The following is a 13704-nucleotide window of genomic DNA, read 5'->3' as shown; positions in this document are numbered from 1 at the left end:
GCCAAGGACCCGCCGTGCCCAGCAACACTGTTGCCGGTATCTACGTTGACACACGGCAGCCGTGCCAGTGATACCGGTATGGCGTAAGTAAGGTCACATTCAGAGGTGCATGGACACATAACCAGCAGCATGTGCATGCTGGTAATAACGTGAAGAATTATGCCGGAAACACTGGCATTGCGGGCCAAGCGTTAAGTGGAATCTGGTGTGTGCATACATGCCACAGGTGCACAAAATGACCATAGGTGGGGCCAATGGGCTGTGCAACAGCAAAAAAGGAATACTCCCACACCCCACACTCCTTCCAAAACCACAATGCTACCATTAGCACTGACAGTACTGGAGCTGGAGGACATGCCTGCAGAGCTACTGGTAGAAGAGGCAGTGTTGCAGAGGCGCATGAGGAGAAGGAGGGCCATCATGGCCCAGCAAATCCACAATGTGCAGCTGGCTGTACCCCGCAGGCAGCCAACTCTCCCTTGCCTAAGGGCCACCCCATTCAATCTCACCCACGCTCAGATCCACACTCTGTACCGGTTAGACAGGCACACCATCTCCACTATAGTGGAAACTGAAACATGACAACCTGGTCAGCCTAATAAATATCCGGACAACCACCCCCCACCCCCTGCTGAAGGTAGTGTCTCTGCTATACTTCCTTGCCACAGGCACTTATCAGCACACAGTGGGTCAGCTGCATGGAATCTCCCAACCCTGTTTCTCCCGTGTGCTCTCCCAGGAGCTAGATGCACTTCTGTCCCACGTACGCGACCACATCAGCTTACCACGGACTGCGGAGGAGGTGAAAGCAACAAAAATAGCATTCCATGCACTTGCAGCCATGCCTAATGTAATAGGTGTGGTCAACTGCACACATGTGGCGCTGGTTGTCTGGCATGCTGTGGGGGCAGTGTACCGCACCAGGAAGCTGTACCATTCCCTCAATGTACAGATGGTGTGCGATGTCTGCCAACTAATCACACATTGCTGTGCAAGATTCCCGGGCTCCACACAGGACTCCAAGGTGCTGCGCAACTCCACGCTGCCCCGCTACATGGCCCGACATGCTGGACATCGTACCTGGCTGCTGGGTGAGTCTAACCACAAGCCCATGAGGAGTGTTAAATTGGGGGGAGTAGTAAACAGCATAGGCAACCTGGCTGCTGGGTGAGTCTAACCCCAAGGCCATGAGGAGTGTTGAAACATAGAACAGCATGAGATGCATTAACCGCGGATGTGCACACTGCATGCATTAATCCATCATCACTCTGTCTACAATAACCCATGACCTTTAAGAAAAACATCTGTTAAAGTGCATAGAGGCTGGATAGGCCGACAAAAGGAAAAGGTAGATTAGGAATAAGACCAAGGAACCTTATCATCCGCAACCTGCACATCAACAAACCTCACACATAGAACAGAACATGACCATACACAGCATTGTAAGTGCATGAAACTTGCTAGTGTGTAGAAGTAACTGAAGGTGTACACAGTAGTAGCATGCCAAAGCGCAAGGCCTTCCCAACCATTTCTCCATGCATGTAATACATACAGTGCATACATTACTACATGTATTTGGACCTGCAGAAAACTTAAACCACATGTACCAGAATGCACCACATAATAGTGACAATCAATGGCAAATGCGAAAATACAGTTAAGTAAAAACACAAGTCATGATGGTCAGCCAGAGATTAAACTATCTGCTGCACTGAAACAATTTGTGACTGCACACACATTTCACAGGTCATGTCAGTACGCTTGTCATTAAGGGGCACCTTCAAGTAGAATGCGTTTAGTCTACATTGCCAAAATGCAACAATCCTTTACTACCACCAATACATGATTCAAACTTGGTGACCTCACCCAATTAAGCTTTAATCATCCATGAAAACACTCACCCACCCTCAATGCGATTACGTAACCCTTTACCCCTCACACATACAACAGATCGATATGTGCCCTCATCATATGTGTTACGATGTAGATGGATGTGTATATGAAGTCTTGTGAATGGAGACTGCATACCGTGAATACCACTAAATAACAAATAACAAATGCAAGTCATGTAAATGTCTAAGGTCCCACTGTATAGGCACAGTCCGCTTTCATTAGTAACACATTAATGACATTTACATCCATGGTGTCAGTTGTACAGGATTTGAGTGTGAATGGTCCATGTGACAGCAACTGCACAACATCCCCACCGCCCCGAACATGCATCCTGCCTAGGTTCTCTTGGGGTACATAGAAAATAACCTATGCCATGTAAAGTAATTATTCTCTGTGCATGGTAGCCTTCTCAAATGAACACTATACAGCCTGTGCCAACATGAAATGACCACAAAATTGACATGTACTCTTTCTCTTGCTCCCGTGCAGCTGATGCCGGGTATCCCCTGATGCCATGGCTCATGGCTCATGACCCCATCAGGCAACAACAGGCACAAACAGGCATACAACCGTGCCCATGTACGCACTCGCTGCACCATCGAACAGACGTTTGGCCTGTTGAAGGCCAGGTTCCGTGGCCCAGAAAAGGTGAGTAAACCAAAAATTGTGCTGGTATGTGCCATGTTGCACAACATGTGCATCTGGTGCAACGTCCCCCTGCCCCCTGACATGGACATGTTGCCACCAGAGGCTGAGGATGAGGATGATGATGATCGGGATAATGCACTGCGCCACGATGGCAATGATGGACGTGCCACACAGCAAGAACTAATTCAACACTGCTTTTGAGCAACTATTATAGACATGACACTGGACATGGATGACACTGGGCACTGGATACTGCACATGAATAAATGCACTCACACTGAAAAAGCAATGTCCAGTCACGTTTTTTTGAAACACCAGGTGTATTGTGAGGTGAATAACTATATACAAATTTGATTGTCCTTGCCTATGATATGATATGATATGATATGATATGGCATTTATAACGTGCCTATACACAAGTGTTTCAAGGCGCGACGAGGCAAGGGAGGGGGAACAAAGGGAAGACAGACAATGATTCTACTAGGCCAGCTGTCATTCAGATCGTGCAATTGCAAGGGAAGGGGGTTAGGGAAAAGTGCGTGGGGGAAGGGAGAAGGGAAAGTGCAGTACATGGGATAGTAGAGTAAATAAGATAAATAAAACGGCCAGCTGGTGGCAAGTGCAAGGTAAGTGCAGACAGACATAAGTGCTGGTAGGGGGACTGTAGGGATACAAAAAGGGTGGTCAGGTAACCAGTGCAGTTTCTGTCAGGATTGCAGCAGGGTAGAGGGGAGAGAAAGCAGAAGCAAAGATGAAGGTTTTGAGGTGCTTCCGGAACCGGAGATGGTTCTCCTCAAGTTTCAGGGAGGCAGGAATGCTGTTCCAGAGGGAGACCCCTGCTGAAGAGAGAGATCTACAACCAACTCGTTGCTTGGAGAAGCGACTGTCCCTGAGGGAGTTGGAGGTGGGATGAGCGAAGAGCTCGAGAAGGAAGATATTTAGGAACGGAGAGTTGAAGGTATTGCGGCCCCAGGCCCCAGAAGGCCTTGTGGACAATGCAGAGGGTTTTGAACGTAATCCTTGCAGCCACTGGGAGCCAGTGCATAGATTTCAGTCCTAGAGAGATACGATCCCTGGGCTTGAGGCCAAGGACAAGTCTCGCAGTCCTGTTCTGGATAAGTGGCAGAGGGCGGAGAGTAGAGGCAGGCAGATTTAGATAGAGGCTGTTACAATAGTGCAGCCTAGAGAGAACCAGGGCTCTGGAGACAGTGAGCTTCTGGGGAAGGAGAGGAAAGGAAGAATACCTCTGAGGAGGTGCAGCTGGTAGTGTGACTTCTTAGAGACATCAGAGATGTGAGTAGAGAAGGAGAGTGTGGAGTCGAAGATGACCCCAAGGTTTTTAGCCTTGCAGGTGGGAGCAGGAAGAGGGCCAAGAGAAGCCGGCCAGAGAGCTGCAGGGAAGGAAGGAGTGGGTGTGTCTATGAGTAGAATCTCAGTCTTACTGGCATTAAGGCAGAGGTCATTGGCGGCACACCACTCCTGGATGGCAGACAGACAGTCAGAGATGAGGGAAGGAGAGGGTAGCCTGAAAATGAGCTGGGTATCATCCTCATAGCACTGAAAGTTGGGGCAGAGAGCGGCGATGCGGTGGGCAAGGAGAGCCAGGTATGAGTTGAACAGCCAGGGAGAGAGGTTAGATCGCTGGGGGACACCACAGGTAGAGAAAAAGATATCCAAGAGGAAGGACCCAAGTTTGACTTGGGAGGGTTGGTCTGAGAGGAAAAAAGTCAGCCACGCCAGACCCTGACCAGTGATACCACTACAATCCTGTCCTACTGACCCCACACCCTCTCCTCAACTCTATCAGCACACCCTCTCCCCAACTATCCCCACACCCTCTCCCCACCTGTCCCCACATCCCCTCCCCAACTGTCCCCTCATCCCCTCACCAACTATCCCCACAACGCCTCCCCAACTATCCCCACACTGCCTCCCCAGTTCACGCACTGGAACCTTGACCTATTTACGCCCCCTTTAAGTAGGAGGGGGGTGCCCCTCTGCCTGGTGATTTAGCCGCTGGGATCGACGCACAGGGCTGCTTTGCATGGAACGCATGGGTGTTGTGCTGTAGGATGGGGCCAGTGGTGTGGTTATGTGGCATTGTTCGGCAATTGCCTGAACCAACGCGTTGATTGACTCCACCACGGATGAGATGGTTCCATTGCCCTCACTGACACGCCATGCCAGATGGTACACCCCATCCGTGGCTCTGCCCATCATGTGTGCAGTGTTCCGGGCATTGTCCTGCATTGTCTGCCGCATGAGCTGTGCCTCTGCAAGGTATTGGTGCACCATTGCATGCATTGCCTGCTGACTTTCCTCCATCCTGGTGAGGCGCCCCTCAATATTACGTACATTACGTAGTCCTGATTGTTGTATGGTTAGTGGGCTCCGAGGGCCCATGGGACTGAATTCAGCAGCCTCCCCATAGCTAGGGTTGCTGTGTAAGTTGTCCACACTGCCGTCCCTGATGCTATCGGCTCCAAACCGTTGGGTAAGGGGTGCAGGTTCATCCTGCTGGTGGGGGGCCGAGGTAACAGGTTCATCCTGCTGGTGGAGGGACAGGGCAACAGGTTCCTCCTACTGGTGGGGGTCCAGGGCAACAGGTTCATCCTGCTGGCGTGGTGGCCGGGGCAACAGGTGCCTCCTGCTCGTGGGGCTGCTTGGCTGCAGGTGCCTCCTGATGGCGGGGCTGCTTGGCTGCAGGTGCCTCCTGCTGGCGGGTGGGCTGGCCCGAAGGTGTGTTTCCACACTCCGGTCTGGTCGCGGATGTGCTGGTATCCTGGCTGAAGGTGGTGGTTGCCCTGCGCCAGGGCCGTGCCCTGGTGCCCCTGCTTGTGGTCACCTGTTCCCCGTAATTGCCAGATGATGTGCCTGTGGGGGACAGTGAGGCAGGGCATCAGTAATGGGTGTGGATCCATCAGACAGACATCAATGCTAGTACTTTCAAAATCATGTGAATTGTCATGGACATGGTAGAGGGCATGGCATGGTGCACACATGCATGTGTGGGGGATGCAGTGTGGGTGAATGTTTGGTGTGCGGACATGGTTTGAGCAGTGTCTGTTGCCTGGGGTACTGCTGTTTACCGTTTTGGGTGTTATGGGCATGCTGCACGAGCTGTGTGACATGTTGCGTTTGATTGTGAAACTGATGTGTTTCACATGTAACTGCTGCCTATGGATGTTGCTACGTTGATGATGATTCAGCGTGAAGGGACATGGTGGGTGGGACAAGTGTGCCACATGTATCATTGATGTGTGCATCGTGTCATGACGTGACTTTGGGCATGTGGTAGCACGGCGGTGACAACAGCAGTTGAGCATTGTCTGGGTGATGTGTGTCTGTCTGCATGCAGATGCTACTTGTGCAGCCAATACAGGGAACATGTGGGATGTGTGCGTGGGGTTTGTTTTGGGGTTGCAGGCAAGTACATTGTGCATGTGTGCAACAAGGTTGATGGTGGGTGGAATGGCAGCAGGGATCGGGTTAAACATACTTGACATATTGGCCTAGCCATTTGCATTGGGGCTGTAAGCTGTGTAATGTGACTTTGGGCTTACGGGGACTCACCGGCATCATCAGATGACACATCACCTGCCTCCACATCTCTGACACCCTCTATCGCCTCCATGTGCATGATGGTGTTACACGTTTCCTCCCACGCCTGCAGTTTGATTGGGGATGGTGGTCGCCGTCCTGTGGCCATGCCCTGGCTCCGCTGTGCAGCAAGGATGTTGCGCACACAGAAACGTAGATCATCCCACCTCGCTCAGTGCTGAGTGTTGTCCCACTTATGGGCAACCTCCTCCCATATAGCCTTCTTTCGGATTTGTGATTGGTGCCGCAGATCGGTGCAAAACACTTCAACGGAGTGCTCAAAAAGGGTGTCCGCAAACATATTAAGTTCAGGTTCACTTGCCTTCCGCCGACGTACTGCAGGTTGTCTTGCAGACATGTCTCTCTGTTTAGTAGCTGCTCAGGTTTTGCCTCACACTCCTGTGCACTGACGATTGCGTTTTTGTAATGGCTGCTGGTACATTTCCTGTTCTGGTGATGACGGTATTTCCGGTAATGGTAATACCGGTGTTCTCAGAGCCGGAGTTGTAGTCAGCGAGGATGCCGGTATAGGGGGTTTTGGGGACATTACAGGCATGCCGGTGCTACCATTTCCGGCATGCCGGATTGCGCGTGCACGCTGACTCGGAATCTATCGTTGATTCGGCAGCAGTGCTACACACACACGGTAGCACCGGCATGCCAGTACTTTTTTTTTTACTGGCAAACTCGTAACGTGGCCCAATATATCTTATTTCAACAATATAGGAGCGTATTATACAAAACGTATTGAAACTGTTCCAGAATGATCAATTTAAAGCAAGGCTTTTTAAAAATTAACACCATTGGCAACTAATGCCACACAAAATAATCTCTTGTCTCTTAATATCAGGGACGGTATTTCATAGGCAATCAAACAATTTGTTACCTACGTTCTTATGAACAATCTATTGTAATTCAGTCGTCACACAGACACTGCTCTGTCAAGGATGATTATTGTTGTGTTGTAGAAGAACCAGATGGTTGGACTCTACATCTGTTGAGGTCTGCATCTCCAGCAAGGGTCTACAACCTGCGACTCGCCTGATGTTTTGGACTACAACTCCTTTCATCTTATGCTTGTTAGGATTGATGGGAATTGCATTCTACAACACCTGGAACCATAGCTTTACAGTCTTCCAAGTAAAGGTCCACTGCTGTTCTCTTGATATAAAAGTCCCTTGTGGTGTATACTTTCCTGTTGAGTTAAACCAAATCTTGTACAATAATACACACGCATATTTCATATATACTGAACGTGTTTTCAGGAACTTGTTTAAATGATTCATGTTTTTTGCTTGAATGTAGAATAAGATGTGTTGATTATTCATGCTAGAGTCTCAGAAAACATGCTATTGTGACATTAATGCCACATATAATACTAATCTCTGTGTGAATAACATTTGGTATATACCATCAATGCAGTTGCTTAGCATTTCAGTGGAAGTCATAGCTGATATGATAAGTAATTTCCGCCCGTACACAAGTGTTTCTAGTCACGACAAGACAAGGGAAGGAAGACAGAGGAAAGACAATTCAAACGATCTTACTGGGCCTTGAGACATTCAGATCATGCAAAAGTGACAGCGCCAAAGTGCAGAGGGGATGGAGAGGGGGAAGTGCCAGGCAGAGGGAGAGGGGGCAGCAATGCTCGGAGTAAGTGCAGCCAGGGAAGCGTGGCTCTGGGTAAGTGCATGGAGGCAGGGGACTGTAGAGGTTACAGTTACAGCCCCTAAGTGTGCTGTGGCCCGGAGGCAGTGCAGGAGAGACTGATCATGGAGGAGCCTGGAACCCATTATGCTGAGAGGGGAGCCAGGCAACCAGTCAGTGCGGCAGACAGGTAGGTCAGCAGGAGAGGGAGAGAGAGAAAGCAGAGGAGAATAAAAGGTCTTCAGCTGCTTTCCAGAACTTCAGGTGGTCCGGGTCAAGTTTGAGAGGGGTAGGGAGGCCATTCCAGAGGGAGGCACCTACAGAAGAGAGAGATCTACCCCCCACTCTCTTCCTAGCGAATCATCCGACCACTCAGAGAGTTGGAGGTAGTTGAGTGAAGGGCTCGAGAAGGAAGATATTTTGGAAGAGAGAGTTGGATGTAATACAGGCCCCGGGCCCAGGAAGCCTTGTGGACAATGCAGAGGGTCTTGAATTTGATCCTTGCAGCTGCAGGGAGCCAGTGGAGAGATTTCAGTGCTAGAGAGATACAGTTCCTGGACTTGAGGCCAAGGATTAGTCTTGCAGTCCTGTTCTGGATTAGTTGCAGAGGGCGGAGGTAGGCAGATTGAGAAAGAGGCTGTTGCAGTAGTCCAGCCTAGAGAGAACCAGGGCTCTGGAGACTGTGAGCTTCTAGGGGTAAGTGAGAAAAGGAAGAATACCTCTGAGGAGGTGAAGCTGGTAGTGGGACTTCTTGGCAAGGTCAGATATGTGAGGAGAGAAGGAGAGAATGGAGTCGAAGATGACACCAAGATTATTTGCCTCACAAGAAGGCGAAGGAAGAGGGCCCAGGGAGGGTGGCCAGAGTGAGAGGGGGAAAGCGGGAGCAGGGGTCCCAATGAGAAGGATCTCTTTCTTACCGGCATTAAGGCAGAGATTGTTGGAGGTGCACCAAACCTGAATCAGTCAGGAATGAGCGAGAGAGAAGAGGAGCCTGAGAGAAGCCTGAAAGAGAGCTGGCTGTCATCCGCATAACACTGAAAGTTAGAGGAGAAAGTAGAGATCAGATGGGCCAAAGGGGCCAAGTAGACATTAAAGAGCCATGGAGAGAGGTTAGAGAACTGGGAGACACCACACATGGAGATGGCGGTGGTGGAGAGAAAGGACCTAAGTTGGAACTGGGAGGGCCTGTCCGAGAGGAAGAAGGTCAACCACTCCAAGGTCTGATCTGTGATGCCCAGGTTCTCACAGAGTCGATTGATCAGGATGGCGTGATTGACCGTGTCGAACACAGAGGAAATCACAGGGAAGATTAGGACAGAAGGAAAGCTGGAATCAAAATTAGAGAGCAGATGCTCACGGGGATTTAGGAGAGCAGTTTCCGTACCTCTGGCTGCTCTGAAGCCAGAATGATGGTCATGAAGACAACCAACAGATTCAGTATGCAGAGTGAATTGGGAGATGGCCAGCTTTTCCAGGAGTTTGCCCAGGAAAGGAGTGATAAAGATCGAGCGATAGTTTGCCGGACAGGTAGGATTGGCAGAAGGCTTTTTAAGAAGGGGGTGGCACAAGTGACTGCTTGTGAAGAGAGGGGAAAGTTCCGGTGGCAAAAGAGTGATTGCAGAAATCGCCCAAGATTGGAGTGAAGGTGTCAATGTAGTCATTGATGGTACTAGAGGAGTGGGGAATGGGGAGTGAAGAGCCCAGAGAAGGGATTGGAAGCATTGAGGCCTCCAAGGAGGAGTAGAGGCAAGGAGAGGAGAGGTCAGCCACTCTGAGTAGAATAGGGTAAACTGGTTTGATGGTGCCCACAGTTAGAGAGAGGCCGGTAGAGAGAGTCTGCAGACCAGGCTTTCATAGGAGGAGTAGGCCTGCGTAGGAATTACAGAAGCAGGGATCCACTCTGGAAAGCTACTCCACCTCTGGGTCGGTTGGTTTTGGGCTTGGAGAGGATCTTGTAGCCATCAGGGAGGAGATTGTCAAAACTTGTGACATAGCTGGCTGTGAACCATGTCTCGGCAAGCGCGGGACATGTGGGTCAAGTTCTCTGAGGAGGTGGCAGATGTTAGAGGAGTGTTTGACAGCAGAGCTAGAGTTCAGAGTAGTGATGTGCAGCCAGTTGCCACACTTGAAAGACTTCCAGAGTGGCGTACAGGCATGAGGTACACCAGGCAGGAGTGGTAGAGGGGCCTGAGAGTGGGCAGAGGCGGTAGCAGGAGGTGGTAGAGGAGCCATAGAGGAGGCAGAAGATGCCACAGAGGTGACAGAGGAAGGGTGTGGCAGAGGAGGCCTTAGAGGTGCTACTAGGAGGAGCAGGAGAAGGAAGGAAGTTGATAAGACGCAGGAGACGCCTATGAAAAAGGAGGAGATTGGGCTGAGGGCCCTGGACCAAGACGGTGCCATTCAGATAGACATCAATTATAATTATAAATGGTTATTTATAACATGCTTAATACCCCAGAGGTTTCTAAGTGTGGACCCAGGGATGGAACCTGTGTTGCTCCACGTCATCTTGTTTCAAAGGTGAGTGCATTGCCTCTGAGCTATCCTCCCGTGACAAATGATGGTCTTGGATGAGTGGGAGAAGGCCAAGAGGACCTCCCACCGGGTACCACCATTAATGGGAGAGTAAGAGACAGGAGAGAGAGCCGAGACCATACGAGGGGTCCAGAGGTCTGGCGAGGGAACGACAAAGAGGATGTTGGTGAGAGTCTGTCTGCAAGAAGCACTGGTGTAGGTATCATCGATAGGGAGGCCTGGGTTTGAGACCAGGATGTCCCTCTTGAACCTCTTCCTTCCAGAGGGATAGGATAGGAGATAGAGTAGCAGTTGGAGAAGATGGGAGAAACAGAGAGCACCATATGGGGTGTGAGGAGGGTAGAGGGAGGGGAGCGAGAGGGAGAGTGCCTCACAGTGCAGGGAGCACAGAGAGGGGGGAGGTTACACAAGGGAGCACACCAGGATGAGTGGGCAGGTGACACACAGCATACAACGCTACCTCCAGCGGGGTAGTGACCAGGAACATGGGAGAGTGTTGGAAACAGTACACAGAACAACAGTAATCAAGTGGATGGGGACCTAAAACGTGGGAGAAAACCTAATGGACACCGAACACTGTAACAGTAACCGAGAACAGTAATCTAAACCTAAGGGAATTCTGCAATCCATTGCAAAGTGCTAATTGCAGAAATAATCTTGCAGCCCCCCTAAACACACTTAAATATGTATTCACTTCTCACTTCCAAAGGTGCTCATATGCCACCTCTTTAGTTGTGCTCAAATTACAGTGACATATTAATGTACAACAACATCTTAATATATATTAAGAGACTACTCGTTACATACATCCCACATCAAGCACATGGGTGATCCTTTTCTCCTCCTGCAGTCCTGGGTGGGAGATGATGCAGGTCAGTGTCTTCCTATTCATGTTGTAGTGGGGCACCAGGTAGAACTCGCTGGTCACTGAGACAGAGCGTGGGTGCACAGCTGTCCGCAGGATGTCCTCTCCTTTCACCTCAGTGTCCCAAGACAGGTGGGGAACAGGGTTTCCCTCTGCAGTGCACGAAGCGGCAAGGGTCTTTCCTTGGCCTTCCATTAAAGGAAGGCCTGGATTCAAAGATGGAAGTGGTGGAACTAGAGGAGGAAGAAAGACATACAAAATTAACCTGATTCGATCAGACATGGCTACCATAAAATAGCTGGTGCAACAACACAATCATGAGTTGCAATACATTCATAATGTCTACTGATTATTGTAGCTGAAGAAATGGGGAGACCAATCTTTAATTCTAGACATCCACTGTAACTCTCCCTATTGCAGTGTGCTTATGAATGCACATATAGATTGTTCTTTAATGTTTCCTGTAAATGTGTAATCATTAGTTTATTAAAAATCATTGAAGCTCATTGGATTTTAATGTGTTTGAATGCCTCTTTCCAAAGTGTTCACTACTGAAGATTCTACTTTCCCTTCTAGTGAGAGCTGTTTCCATGAACTACATACACAGATTAACAAACCTTAAATATCTAGCATCAAAGTTACTATATACGACTAATACTACACTTATTACACCCACTATATTTGACACTTTCATGTGGCCTGTCTGGATTTTTATTTACTTGTGTATAATCACATTTGCAATTTTTACAAGAATGCAGATTGTTCTTTAGGAGCTAAGAGGTAGAGAAAGAGAAAAGAAGATACAAAGAAGATACAAAGAAACGAAGACACACAGAAAAGAACGAAGACTAGAAGAGGAAGATGACACCCTCGCTTGGGGGTCATTTCAGTCCACACAAAATCATTCCGCTGGATCTCTGACCGGGCCACAAGGCAATGAGTCCGTTTGTGCATTGATCTTTTGCAAGGCCCCTTCCAAAATGTTTGCCGAAGCTATTGTCCAGTTCGTTTTTTCCCCCGACATCAGCCTGTTCCACCATGTGGCTTCTTCTTCTTCCTGGTGTCCCACAAAGTCTGTGCACAGGCTGTTCAGGTAGGTAGCTCTTACAGTTCTTAGCTCCGAGCATTGTAGCAGGAGATGTCTTATTGTTTCAGGTTGATTTATCTGACTGCATAGTCTACATTCTTTGGTGGTTATTTGTAGCATGATGGCCTGCATTTCCCGCATTCGAAGGAGGTTTAGGCATGCTCTCATGTACATTTTCCTTAGCTGTTTGTTCGGAAATTTGATGCAATAGGAAAACGGTACTTTCAATCTGTTAAAGCTTGGCGGTAGGTGCTTGGTAAGTTTGTTTGCCTGTGCTTTCTCAAGGGTGTCAATCTAATCTTGGGCTTCCATTTTAGATTTTACTCTTACAGGGTTTACTTGCAGGTCTTCTTCTGTGCATGCGATCTCCACCAGCTTCTGCCTTAGCTTGTCTACCCAGATATTTAGGATGGTCAAGTGGCGGTTTGATATTTCTCTCACAATGATCTTATAAATCGGAGGAGTATCGGGTAACAAGGTGTTCCTGAACAATTGCATTGCACTGTGCAGTACTGTTGCTTCCAGGGATAGAAGACCTAGCTCTCGCCTGATGAGCTCCATCGAAACCGAATTTAGTAGTCCCAATACAGATTTCCAAAGGAAACCTTCTAGTTTCCGCCAGATTGTGTTTGGCATATTCAGGGTTGCAGCCATCCCATAGGTAATGGCTGGAACTACTTTTCTCTTGTAGAACTGTATCACTGAGAATTTACCATATTTTCTATCGATTGTCTTCATTTGGGCCGCCAGGATTTTTTGCTTTTTCCCACAGTGTTGATTGCATTGTTGCTTCATTAGCTATTAAATCTTGAAAACTGTTACAGTTGTGACTATAGACATCACTGTACCCTAATACGCCCAAAATCCTAATTGGTTTCACAATATTCAAATTCTTTCCATGTGAAAATCTATGGTCGGACTCTTGAAGGCCAGATCAATTCTGCTAATAAACACACTTCTGTAATCAAGGTAATGAACTAACTGTTGGAGGGAAATCCCTTCCCTTCCTTCTAATACTATAGATTGAGCTTTGTAGAAATGCTAACAGAGGACCCAAAACATTGCGGCTAGACGCTGCCTTGGCCTGAAGCATGGGGGTATAACTCTGTCATTCTTAGAAAACTTAGACTCTGATGCAGGCAGCATCACATTTGAGATTGTTTGCCTTTCACAACAGGATGTACATCAATGGAAATCTGGAGTAACAGTCATTTGTTCTACTGTTTTACTCAGATGCTGCTCTCAAAATCAATTATGATACCAACACAAAGTTTTGATTTCTGGAGAAGGCCTTTGCATTAATGCATGAGTTGGTTGTGTTCAGAGAGGCAGGCCTAGAAGTGATAATAAAACCTTTGATGTTTGTGTTGCTATATCTGTGAGCACATAATCTATCATGCTTCGGACTAAGAGTTGTGCATGCCTATTC

The 13704-nt window shown here is 48.6% G+C and overlaps 1 protein-coding gene across 1 annotated transcript in view; it reads right to left on the bottom strand.

Annotated features, from left to right (window-relative positions):
• Positions 1 to 13704, bottom strand: part of NECTIN4 (nectin cell adhesion molecule 4) — a 478950-nt gene that overhangs the window by 166698 nt on the left and 298548 nt on the right. Inside the window, exon 3 of the mRNA XM_069607194.1 lies at positions 11131 to 11421. Within this exon, the coding sequence (XP_069463295.1) occupies positions 11131 to 11421 (291 nt within the window). The remainder of the gene's footprint in view (positions 1 to 11130; positions 11422 to 13704) is intronic.

This window comes from Ambystoma mexicanum, chromosome 1p, assembly GCF_040938575.1.
Source record: "Ambystoma mexicanum isolate Mex_15411 chromosome 1p, UKY_AmexF1_1, whole genome shotgun sequence".
NCBI lineage: Eukaryota > Metazoa > Chordata > Amphibia > Caudata > Ambystomatidae > Ambystoma > Ambystoma mexicanum.
This window is presented reverse-complemented; position numbering and strand designations above follow the sequence as displayed.